Source organism: Schistocerca nitens, chromosome 10, assembly GCF_023898315.1.
Source record: "Schistocerca nitens isolate TAMUIC-IGC-003100 chromosome 10, iqSchNite1.1, whole genome shotgun sequence".
Lineage (NCBI taxonomy): Eukaryota > Metazoa > Arthropoda > Insecta > Orthoptera > Acrididae > Schistocerca > Schistocerca nitens.
The window spans coordinates 16,856,670-16,870,334 of NC_064623.1; the positions used below are offsets into that span (position 1 = coordinate 16,856,670).

Consider the following 13,665-nt stretch of genomic DNA (forward strand, 5'->3'; position numbering starts at 1 on the left):
TTATTCCTACATTTTGCACACCTCACAATATAGCAACACTACATTAGTGCCGCATGGTTTGAGGCGCCATGTCACGGATTGCGGCCGCTCCTGCCGGAGGTTCGAGTCCTCCTTTGGACATGGGGGTGTGTGCTGTTCTTAGCATAAGTTAGTTTAAGTAGTGTGTAAGTCTAGGGACTGGTGACCTCAGCAGTTTGATCCCTTAGGAATTCACACACATTTGAACTATATTACTGGCACTATATTGTGGTGTTTTGCATCAAAAAATATCTAGTTCTGCAAAGCAATGCATAATTAGACCAGAATAAACCGTGCCAAACAAAGGAATAACTAAAAAATCCTGATGTGAGTGAAAACCAGGCATAAAAACACCAGCACTGATGCTACATTTAAAAAAAAAAAAAAACTACACACGTTTGGTGACAAATACATGCATTTTCTTGTATGATGGAAAGACAAAATACCTCGAATATTATAAAGCAACTAGAGACAATATCATCACACGAATTAAGAACTGAACTTACATAATTACACTCACACTCTCACAGTGTCACTCGTGGTAGCCTGCAAAATTACACTACCTAACATCCCACAAGATGGACAAATGAAAAACATTTTGAAACTGCAATTAAAACACATGTAACACAAGAGAAAAACTAAAATAATTACACATGGGACACAAGTTCACTGGCAACTTTTCACATCGAGTGAGAAATGGCAGGGTACAGAGACACCAAGGCTCCAAAGACGGGTGGCAGACATTTTTAGCAGAAGGGATATGACAGCTGGAACTCCATTTCAATAAATGTATGAACTATCATGATGATTACACACACACACACACACACACACACACACACACACACACATACAAAAAGAAATGTTTTAAGTTCCACAATTTTTTTCCTTTACAACAATATCAAAGATGTTTTGAAGATCACTCCTAAGGCAGTTTGCTGAATGATGCCGTACTAGAATGGCACGATAATTCAAAACTACACACTGTGTCCAATTTAAGTCTTTGTTCCGAATATCTTCCACATTCTGCTGAGTTCAACTCATTTAAAATTTGTACCTAGAAAGTTAGGTAAATGGTCTCAGAAAATAAAGGAAACAAGAGTTGCAAAGAAAATGCCTTTAGTGGCCTTCAAAGTAATCACCATTAGCTTTAAAAAGCACTTCTGACATGGACTGGAAAGCTGTTGGAAACTGTCACCAAATGTTTCTTTGTGGAATTGCTCGAAGCACCATGGTCATGCGTTGTGGGATATCCACAACACCTGCATGCTCAACTTTCCCACTAAATGCAACGTGACTGTCCAACACACATTCTCCAGGTATGGCATCAGCAGCCTTTCTTTCCCCAACTGTAAATTAGCCTTGAAAGGCTTACATTTTGCAGATGATGTTCACAACCACAGTGCTTCTAGCTTAGTTACTTTCCAACAGCTTCACAACCAGGGTAATAAATATTTGTTGTGGACAGTTGAGACTTTTGGAACAGCCTAGAAATTTCACCTAAGATGGGAGGGAAAGCTGTGAAGCCTGTGTGCAAATCATGTAAATTTTGTTCTGTGTTTTTCATGTTTTAATTGTCCATCTGCAGCCTTGCTGAGGCACAGGTAGGAAAACAGACAACAGAAACTGGACACACATCCTTTGTTTATTGAGAAGAACCTGTGAGGTTAAAGCTAGCATACAGACATAATAAGGATCTGAAAAGTTAGTTTGGCATTAAGTTTAAATTCTCTTATGTGCAGACAGTTGTGAATAAAACCAAATAATGTTACATCAAATATAGCTCCTCACAAAAATGAACAAATGAAAATTAAACAATAGAGGATCTAATCAACTTTCAATACCAATCTATAACTCTACTGTGTGGTGCCATAAGAAAAGGTAAGAAACCCACTATCTCCAAGCACTATCATAAGAAAAATCTGATAGTGAAGTACTTTGATGCCCAGGATTAGCAACCAATTTATTTGTTTAATATCCACCTACTGTTTACTCACGTTCTTGTGACTAACATCCAATATGCAGAATTTAATACAAAAAAAATTACAAAATTAATAACCCTGTCATAGAAAACATGTACATTTCTAATGTAATACACTTGGAAGCCTCTTATTTGCAGCAGGTTTTATATAAGCTCCAAATAATCCAGTTGAAAGGGCAAATTTTGCAAGGTGACAGTGGAAGTTTGAGTACTTGAAGGCACCACACATGCAAGTATTCTTATGTGAACTTTATTCATACGGAGTCTGATAAATTAGATGTTAAGTTTTCTGGCAGATTAAAACTGTGTTAGACCAAGACTAACCTGGTATGTTGCATTTCAGTGACAATGCTCCTACTGACCAAGCTATGCAGGCGAGGTTCACAATTAGTTCTCAATGTTTCAATGGTGTCAGTAACTCATCTCCTACTTGAGAAACTTCACAGAAGGTCCCCTGCATACCTTGCTGTTCTAGCACTCTTTGAAGCAAAGATAGGTACAGGCAATAAAAAGTCTGTAACCATGTTACATATGATACTTTGTATTTGCATGGCAGATACCAGTCTCCATGCCAAAGTAGAAACAGCACAGACAAAATCCAAGTAAGCCACTATCATCCATTTGCAAGAGCCCAATGTTCTAGTGTTACGTTATTATTACATCCACCATTACAAGCTTATTCTGTGGTAAGAGTGAAGGCCATTGTTGCACTGCCTATCAAGTAAACATTATATAGTCCTCATCCTTTATTAACAATTACAGTAAAAGTACCTGCTATCCCAATAAACACCTCTGGAAAATTCATAGTACACTGTATAGATGTAAGGATATGAACCCATCTACACAGCTTACTAAATTCAAATCACCCACTGCACCCTTTTTTTGGTCGTCTGTGTGTGAATGTGTGTCTATGAACTACTGTTGATACTTTCATTCTGTTTTCACTAATAAACCATTTAAGAGAATGGTTTTGTGCATATAATTAATTAAGTTACACCAGACATGTTGCCCAGCAGTAGATACTTGGGTTACAGAAGAGATACTGACTTTAATTGATGAAAGGAGAAAATACAAAAATGCAGTAAATGAAGCAGGCAAAAAGAAATACAAACATCTCAAAAATGAGATCGACAGGAAGTGCAAAATGGCTAAGCAGGGATGGCTAGAGGACAAATGTAAGGATGTAGAGGCTTATCTCACTAGGGGTAAGATAGATACTGCCTACAGGAAAATTAAAGAGACCTTTGGAGAAAAGAGAACCACTTGTATGAATATCAAGAGCTCAAATGGAAACTCAGTTCTAAGGTAAGAGAGGAAAGCAGAAAGGTGGAAGGAGTATATAGAGGGTCTATACAAGGGCAATGTACTTGAGGACAATATTATGGAAATGGAAGAGGATGTAGATGAAGATGAAATGGAAGATATGATACAGCGCGAAGAGTTTGACAGAGCACTGAAACACCTAAGTCGAAACAAGGCCCTGGGAGTAGACAACATTCCATCAGAACTACTGATAGCCTTGGGAGAGCCAGTCCTGACAAAACTCTACCATCTGGTGAGCAAGATGTATAAGACAGGAGAAATACCCTCAGACTTCAAGAAAAATACCTCTGAATGTGTCCTCTTAACCAATCCCTTCTTCTCGTCAGGTTGTGCCCGAATTTCTTGTCTCCCTAATTCTACTCAGTACCTCCTCATCAGTTATTTGACCTAACCATCTAATCTTCAACATTCTTCTGTAGCACCACATTCCAAAAGCTTCTATTCTCTTTCTGCCTAAACTGTATATTATTCGTGTTTCACTTCCCTACATGGCTACACTCGCGAAAAGTATTTCAGACACGACTTCCTAACACTTAAATCTATATTCAATTTCAACAAATTTCTCGTTCCCAGAAATGCTTTTTTGCCATTGACAGTCAACATTTTATATCCTTTCTACTCCGACTATCATGGTTATGTTGCTGGCCAAAGAGCAGAACTCATCTAGGCCCCTACTATTTTAAGTGCGTTGTCTCCTAATTTAATTCCCTCAGCATCACCTGATTTGACTACACTCCATTATCCTCATTTTGATTTTGTCAATGTCATCTTATATCCTCCTTTCAAGACACTGTCCATTCCGTTCAACTGCTCTTCCAAGTCCTTTGCTGTCTCTAACAGAATTACAATCTCAACAGCAAACATTAAAGTTTTTACAAAACTGTTAAGGCTTTCGTCGCCACTTGTTGACAAACTGCCTATTGGCTTCTGTCTCGGGTTCTTCGGCCGACATTCATGTAATGATTTTTCTGACGTTTCGCCAGCACGAGTGGCTGGCATTGTCAAAGCTTCACCCTCCATTGCCGGTGGTGAACTGGAGCCGAGCTCGCGGGCGCAGACTATATGTACCTGGCGCGCCAACGTCCGAGGGCTTCTCCGCGGTCATTTCCGGTGCGGTTCTCCTCTTGCTACCTGCGACGGTCGTTCGCTGCAGTACGGGAAGCCAGGGTCCGTTTACCTTAAGGCTTTCCTCTTTCTTGTTCAAACTGTTCGCGTGTTTTTGTATTTCTACAGCTTCTCTGAACAAGCGCGTGTGATAATGCTTCTCTACAGCCAGAAATTCCGTGTCGGCGAATTTTATTACGTGGTCGGTCTCATTCAGTGCGTGCTCTGCCACGGCCGATTTCTCCACCTGCCCCAACCTGCAATGTCGCTTATGCTCTTTAATCCTGGTGTTAATGGATCGTCCAGTCATTCCGACAAACTTTTCCGCATGTGCATGGTATACAGTATATTCCCGACATTGCAAGTGGGTCTCTTTTCTCCTTCGCCGATCTAAGACACTTTTTGATCTTCCTCGTTGGTTTGAAAATCGTCTTTACGCCATGTTTGTGCAATATACGGCCAATTCTGTCCGTCACTCTGGGAATGTATGGCAGAAAGGCTGTACCCGACATTTCTTTTCCTGGTTCCTTACTTCGCCGAGTGTTTCGCTCTGTTACCCTTCTAATATAATTTGTGGAGTAACCATTGCTCCTCAGGACAGTTTCCAGGTGTTGCATTTCTTGTTTGAGGTGTTGCGGCTCACATATTCGTCCTGTCAAACCACCATCCGAGCCAGAAAATAGGCATGATTAGTACACTCGTAATGAGAGCAGGACGAATATGTGAGCCGCAACACCTCAAACAAGAAATGCAACACCTGGAAACTGTCCTGAGGAGCAATGGTTACTCCACAAATTATATTAGAAGGGTAACAGAGCGAAACACTCGGCGAAGTAAGGAACCAGGAAAAGAAATGTCGGGTACGGCCTTTCTGCCATACATTCCCAGAGTGACGGACAGAATCGGCCGTATATTGCACAAACATGGCGTAAAGACAATTTTCAAACCAACAAGGAAGATCAAAAAGTGTCTTAGATCGGCGAAGGAGAAAAGAGACCCACTTGCAATGTCAGGAATATACCGTATACCATGCACATGCGGAAAGGTTTATGTCGGAATGACTGGACGATCCATTAACACCAGGATTAAAGAGCATAAGCGACATTGCAGGTTGTGGCAGGTGGAGAAATCGGCCATGGCAGAGCACGCACTGAATGAGACCGACCACGTAATAAAATTCGCCGACACGGAATTTCTGGCTGTAGAGAAGCATTATCACATGCGCTTGTTCAGAGAAGCTGTAGAAATACAAAAACACGCGAATAGTTTGAACAAGAAAGAGGAAAGCCCTAAGGTAAACGGACCCTGGCTTCCTGTACTGCAGTGAACGACCGTCACAGGTAGCAAGAGGAGAACCGCACCGGAAATGACCGCGGAGAAGCCCTCTGACGTTGGCACGCCAGGTACATATAGTCTGCGCCCGCGAGCTCGGCTCCAGTTCACCACCGGCAATGGAGGGTGAAGCTTTGACAATGCCAGCCACTCGTGCTGGCGAAACGTCAGAAAAATCATTACATGAACGTCGGCCGAAGAACCTGAGACAGAAGCCAATAGGCAGTTTGTCATTAAAGTTTTTATTTCTTCTCCCTGGACTTTAATTCCTAGTCCAAATTTGTCTTGTTTTCTTTACTGCTTGCTCAATATACAGACTGAATAACATCGGGGATAGGCTACAACCCTGTCTCGCTCCCTTCCCAACCGCTGCTTCCCTTTGATGTCCCTCGAATCTTATAACTGCCACCTGGTTTCTGTACAAATTGTAAATAGCCTTTCGCTCCCCGTAGTGTACCCCTGCTACCCTCAGAACTTCAAAGACAGTATTCCAGTCAACACTGTCAAAAGCTTTCTCTAAGTCTACAAATGTTATAAATGTAGTTTGTCCCTTCTCTAGCTTCTATGAGAAGTTTTAAAGAGTCAGTATTGCCTCATTTGTTCCTATATTTCTCAGGAATCTAAATTGGTCACCCCTGAGGTCAGCTTCCACCAGTTTTTCCATTCTTCTGTAAAGAACTCTTGTTAGATTTTGCAACCATGACTTCTTGAACTGATAATTTAATAATTTTCACACCTGCCAGCAGCTGCTTTCTTTGGAACTACAATTACTACATTTTTCTTGAAGTCTGACAGTATTTTGGCCATCTCATACATCTTGCATACGACATGGAAGAGTTTTGTCATGGCTGGCTCTCCCAAGGCTATCAGTAATTCTGACAGAATATCATCTTCTCCTGGGGCCTTGTTTCAGCTTATGTCTTTCAGAGCTCTAGCAGGTTACTCTCTCAGTATCACACCTCCCATGTCATCTATTTCTCTTTCTATAATATTGTTCTCAAGCACATCTCCCTTGTACAGACACTCTATATACTCCTTTCACCTTCCTTTTCTTTGCTTAGACTAGTTTACCATCTGAGCTCTCGATATTCCGGCCAGGTGGTTCTCTTTTCTCCAAAAGTCTCTTAATTTTCCTGCAGGAGGTATCTATCTTTCCCCTAGTGATGTATGCTTCTAAATCCTTACATTTATCCTCTAGCCATTCCTGCTTAGCCATTTTGCACTTCCTGTAAGTCTTATTTTTTAGATTTTTGTACTCCATTTCTCCTGCTTTCTTTTATTGAATTTCTATATTTTCTCCTTTCATCAATTAAATCCAAGAATTCCTAGCAGGCCATGTCTTTTTACCTATTTGATTCTCTGCTTTCTTCATTATTTGGTATCTTAAAGCTACCTTTTCATTTTCTACAGTATTCCTTTCCCCTATCCTAGTCAACCATTGCCTATGCTTCCTCTGAAGCTCTCCGCAACCTCTGGTTCTTCAATTTATCCATGTCCCATCTCCCTAAGTTCCTAGCTTTTCCCACCTTCTTCAGTTTTAAGCAACAGTTAATAACAAATAAATTATGGTCAGAGTCCACATCTGCCCCTGGAAATGTCTTACAATTTAAAACCTGGTTTCTAAATCTCTGCCTTACCATTATATAATCAACCTGAAGCCTTCTGATGTCTCCAGGTCTCATCCAAGTATAAAACCCTTTATGGTTCTTCAACTACTGGTGAATCTAAAATTCAAATGCTCTGTAATACAATTATAGCAATTTCAGCCCCCTTACCAGCAACCTTGAGGAATTAGATTCTATCAGGACTATTGTTGAAACATCAAATGAAAGCTAATGGAGATTGGGAATGTTCCTGGGCAGAGGCACTGAGTAGGTTTGACACTATTTTTGCAAGAAACCAGGTTATTCGACTTTTGCTACTGCATGCAGTATCGCCATCGATAAAGAAGATGGTGCAGTGGACAACTCTCCAGGAACATTTCCTCTCCTAAAATTCCCACCATCAATTTCATGTTATGTGGAGGGATCATTTTTCTCCTACAATAACATTCTTTCTGATTGGCAAGATCCTATGCCTGCAGACAATTTGGACAAGTATTTGGACAATCATTGCTTTCAAAATGAAAGGTAAGGTAGGGTACATAAGTAATTTCAGTGAAGGGTATTTTAATAAACAGTGACAAACGATAATTTTCTTTTACTAACACATTAGTAATTAGTGTACTTGGCATGGCAACAATATAGACTTTTAAAATTTAGTAACTGAAACATACTGTCTTAATGTACTTTTCTTGTTCCTTGACTGTTTAAGTGCATATTAAGCTAATATAGCATGCTATAGTGTAACTCCGAAGTTGTTATCAGTTAAAAGTATTGTTTTATGCTGAATATCTAATAAAATATTGGATTGCATATATTCTTACACATTTTACTTGTTTTCATTAGCACGTTGATATCACACAAAATTCTGAGCTCCAATGAAATGAGATGGAACACAAGCTCAGACTGAACACTGGTGTGGATGGGAATCAGTTGTTTCCAGAAGAACCACACTGTACTACAGTAGAGTTGGTGAGAGACTATCCCTGACGTTTGCAGTGGGCTTGGCATGACTACCTCGACCAAGCACATAAAACAATTTTGTGCATGTCTACGGTAATGCTTCAGTCTTATTAAAGTTCTACGGACTGTTTCCATCTGGAGCCGTTTACACTTCACAGCTGAAAGATGTCAGCACTGCCAGGTGTCCCGGATCATATCTCATTGACTGGACTACAAGTCTTAATTCAGAAAATCTAAATATGGCTGGCCAGATATAGATTTGAACCCCAATTCTTGGAAATGGGAGCAAAATGTCAGTGCAGCACCTTTTTATTTATTTGGCATTTGCAAGGACCTTCCGCAGGGAAACTCATCACACTGGATTTCTACTTATTTTCTATTGTCTTGAATCTTATGAGTTAATAATTCTAGTGAGCTTTGATGTTTCTTTATTGAGAGAGACTGGCCCTATTGAGTCTTTACAACTGATTATTGGAAAATGTGAAGCTAATTTCACTTTGTTTCAGCTCTTGCTTACCGTCACATGACCTTATTTAATAATATACTGAACAACTTGATGGTGTTACTTCAGGCAATCCTCTATCCCCTTTCACACCTTGCTGTCAATTTATTTCCCCAATAATGTATAAAGACACAGAGGGAAGTGTGGGTTCTGCTTTTGGGGTGGGGGTTTGTGGGGTGTGTGTGTGTGGGGGGGGGGGGTTGTGGCAACTGAGGAGTAGGGGAAATTGTTTTGAAATACATGGATGCAACTTTTGTAGTGTTCCCCACATCAAGGGAAATTATCCATAATGTTTAAGCCACAGGAATATTTAATCACCATAGAAATTTAAGCATAGTCTTATTTTCAATATTTGGACAAGTAAAAGAGTATGTTACCATCGAGCATTCAGTTAATATAAGCTCATAGGCAATGAGACTTATCAGCAAGCATCAAATTGGCACCATCCATATCAGACCACATGCCAGACATACACGGCAATACTACTTGTGCCATCTCTGAAGACATTTTGTGCAAGGGCTGTTAGAATGACTTGTTAAAATGGAAAAGCAAAGGTACTTGACTGACTAAGCTTTCCGTCATTGCCCAGCCAGCCTGACTGCTTTGACAGATAGCTCTGACTCTAGTACGCCATCTGCACTTGTATAAGAAACAAATGTGACATACTTAACAACACACTAACAAAATTCAGCAAAGATTGTTAACAATCTGTCTGTATTCACAGCAATGAATGCTGGGTTTAGTTATCCAAAACTAATATTAAAATACTTTTATTTATTGAGTCTTAGAGCTTTCATAAAACTTCAAAATGATATTGACACTATTAACTGCTGTTTAAATTGATTAACAAGCAACTGGTTTTGGCCACATACCATTATTGTGAACCTATTGCACAAATATCCAAAACACAGAAAAATTTAGGAGAAAATGTTTGGGAATTGTAGTAGAAATACAAATTATACTTTTAGTTTGCATTCACAAAGAGCTAAATATATTATATACATCAAAGAAGAACAATGTCAAACTACAAAATTTATAAATTACAGTTAACAATGAAGTAGATGCATACAGTGCCAATTATAAACCACCATCCAAGGAATGTACAAAATAGAACAGCAGAGAACCACAAACAACTATTTGCATAAAACATTGCTAATTTGTAAATATATTGTGCTGAAAAAAGGATCATAAATGAGAAATAACATTTAAGATTTTATACCACACCACATCACAATTAACCATCTCTCATAACCAGCAGAGGGGGGGAAAAAACAGTCCTGGTGGATTATTATTATGACAACAGCACACCTTTCATACATATAACATGCTACTCAGCCAAAGTATTTTGTGGGTGGGTAGGGCTTGGGACTGACATGTATATAGCTACATCAACACGAATGTGGAGGAATAATTGACAGCAGTGAAATCTGTCACAGTGGCAGCAATGCTTTACCATACTAATAAATGACTCTCTCTTTCTTTACATTAATTGATCAATTTTGTGGTAAAAATTTGCTTGCAACACTTACAATTACGTACAACCTGAATGTGGTTTCGCACAAAACATTCTCATGCTATAGGCGACAATCTGAAAAATTGGGAAGCAAACTGCCCAAGTCTAATACACTGCTTCCCTGACAATTTGCCACGAAAGAACACAAAGACAGCTAAATAAGAATCATAAAGATCATTTCTGGGCATACGCAGTCACTAAAAAATATCATCTTGTTCGAAACAAATTGCATCTTCTAATTAAAAGCCAGCATATTCTCTGTTAATTCAAAAAACAAAACTGTCGTGTCAAGCGAACTTATTGCCTTAATATATTGGGAGATATCATGCGATAGTGGCCGTCCCCCTGAAATCTTGGTCGTGGGAATGATACGAAACAAATGGGATGAGTAGAGGTTAGCTGGATTTACTGAACTGACTACGAACGACAAGAGACTAAAATTCCGCTTCAAAATATAAAGTGATAAACTGATGATCAAGGAGCACAGAAACATATCGAGAACTGAGGTGTGGGTATCAGGTTTACCAGGTGTCACATAATTTACCTCTTTCCGTGCACAATCTCACCAAACAAAGTAGAAATTACTTAAGAAGTACTGAGTGAATATTTTACAAAAGAATATTACTACCTTTAATTTCGTTAAAAGTTCTCCACATTTGCTCAGGTTCGGTGGTTTCTTGTTCCATTCTGTTTTCAGTTGCTGGTACAATGACACCACTTCTTTCATTGCCGCCATGACGCTTACCTTATTATGATGTTTGGCAAAAGATCTGTGCTCCCTTGACAAAGATACAGCTGTGAGCGCGCATAGCATTGAGTATACCACAGTCTAACATACTTGCTCTGTGCTCATTGACAGACTTCCAATTCAGTTAAAATTCAGAGCAAGTTGGAATGCTTCACGAAACTTCACACGGTTTTTTTAGACTATCACGTAATTCATATCCTTAAAAATCTAGAAATAAGCTACCGAGTGCTTAAAAACATTTTGAGTGCACGTTACACTTGGATTTTGACAAAGTGAAACATGCAAATTCTAGATAAGAGCAACAATTGCTCTCATTCTTTCCGTGGCATTTATTCCTCGACCTGATCTATAGAAGAGCTTAGAAACAGCTGAAATGGAAAAATAATGAAATAATTCTCATTTTTACCTTATTCTGCATGAATAACTGCTCTTAAGTGTCCAATACAGTACTTTTTCGTTATGAATAAGGGGGCTACCATTTACTCCCAAAGAATCGTGAAATTCAGTAATTTAAAAGAGTCATAAAATTGGAATTAATCTGATGAAGTAGAAGGAAGCTGATGAACTATTTACTTAGTGTAGTTATAACAATATACTAGTATTGAACCGCGGGAGACGTCACGAAGTTTGAATTGCGAAACACGTGAAGCCAGACGCCGACTAATTGCGAAAGCTCACATACTTACCAACTTCCAGCAGTAGAAATTACTTAAGAAGTACTGAGTATTTTACAAAAGCGAGAAATATACAACCACCAACCTATCGTCCCCATTGAAGACGAGATGACAGCCCGCTCAGAGGCGTATCAGCAGTCATTCTTCCTGCGATCCATACACGAATGAAATGGGGAAAAAGTGGTACAATGGGATGTAGGCCTATCTTTTACTGTGTACTTCACACTGGTTAGCGCATTACGGATGTAGACATAGACCACAAGGCAATAAAGAAAGGAACAAAAGGAGTAAATTATGTCGTTGGAAATGAAAGTAAGTAGCTGTGATCTCCATTGGTAAGTTGTTAAAGAACAAGGGTGCCAGCAGAAACACTTGAGAGAATGCTACAGTGAATTGTGTTAGTAGTTAGTTCTCCACACAAGTACAACTTACGCTGATGGAAAACTCCTGTGCAAGCAAAAAATTAGTCGAGAAATTCAAGGGCCTTTGCAGCAGATTCCTAGATGCTACGTTTGTATAGAAACCATAATTATATGATATGTCAAATGATTTCATCAGACATGGGATACTCAGAGATGACCAACCGCAAAGAGGAATCAGCATCAGAATCGTCACCTTCAGTAGAACTATCAAAGCAAGCATAAGTGTTGCCAATAACAGAACCGTTCAGTTACCAGAAATAGAACCACTACATGCAGCATCACTGTCACCAGCAGCAGTAATTTCACCAGCATCACTCTCATCACCAGTGCTAGAACTAGAAGATGATTTAGGAGAAAGCAAAGAAATCATCACCACTGGAAAGAGGTTAGGAGGGCCGTCAGAAAATGGAAGCCTATGCGTCAGATGATCAGATGCTACCACAGATGTGCAAATGTCTAGGTCTTCTTATTGGGCAAGCTAAGCAGTTGAAGAGCCTTGTTTGATCCACTGACCATGTAAGGAATTGTAGCAGTTGAAACTTTGCATGGTGGAACAGATTCATTTGTCCAAATGTTATTTCTAAATGTGCGTTTTTCCTGTGGAGAAAAACCTTGCTAGACGCGGGCGTCTCTGGCTATAGTGTTTCGCCTCTGAGTGTACACTGTAGGGAAATTTCCTCTACCTGGAGTATATCTAGAGAATACCTAGTTAGACAACTCTGTGACCTATCTATATTAGAGAGGCCAGTTCAATAAGCATAAATTGAAAAAGGGCTGAACAATTTGTACAGTTATCATATTACATAGCCAGTTTTGGTGCTGGAAGGGGGACAACATGACAGATAATTTATTGAGCACTATTGCACTAATTTTATTAGAATTTCTCTCAAACTTAACAGATATCGTCAGCAGGCGTAGCATTGGCCCACTTTTCCACAATATTTGACATGTTAAGCTCTTGGTAGCTGACAGAGTACTGGTAAACTGGTATGTTCCATGTGTGACAATCAGTCTAGTGTCAACGAATTTTAGGAACTGTTTACGACTGTAATATTTAAATAAATAAAAAAAAAACTGGGCCAATATTAACTTCACTTGGGGTAACTTTGTCCCACATGTTCCCATGTGTCTACAAAAACCTAAAATAATGGAATAGAATTATAGAATGTTACTAAACTTCAATAAGTCATTTAAATCCCAAAATTGAGTTAGATAACTAAAAGTTAAGGAGAGAGAATGAAAAAGGAAATACCAATTAGTTTATTTTTGTTTTATTATTTATTGTAAAAGCTCAGAACAGTTTAAATATTGCAGTAATTATCAAAATATCCACGGATGTACTGCCGGTCTACAGTGTCCAACGGGCACAATATTTCGGCGATCATACATGTCGCCATCATCAGGTGAACTGACGGACTGAGCTCCTGTGAACGTGCCGGCACGGAGATCCGTACGCTGTGGCTGCTCAGGAGGAACTGGATTCG

The 13,665-nt window shown here is 39.4% G+C and overlaps 1 protein-coding gene across 2 annotated transcripts in view; it reads right to left on the reverse strand.

Annotated features, from left to right (window-relative positions):
- LOC126210466 (26S proteasome non-ATPase regulatory subunit 8) overlaps positions 1-11,117 on the reverse strand; it is a 56,524-nt gene extending 45,407 nt beyond the window's left edge. For both annotated transcript variants that reach the window (XM_049939702.1, XM_049939701.1), the window contains exon 1: positions 10,966-11,117. In XM_049939702.1, the coding sequence (XP_049795659.1) occupies positions 10,966-11,073 (108 nt within the window). In that variant the 5' untranslated portion in view covers positions 11,074-11,117. The remainder of the gene's footprint in view (positions 1-10,965) is intronic.
- Between the last annotated feature and the right edge of the window lie 2,548 nt (positions 11,118-13,665).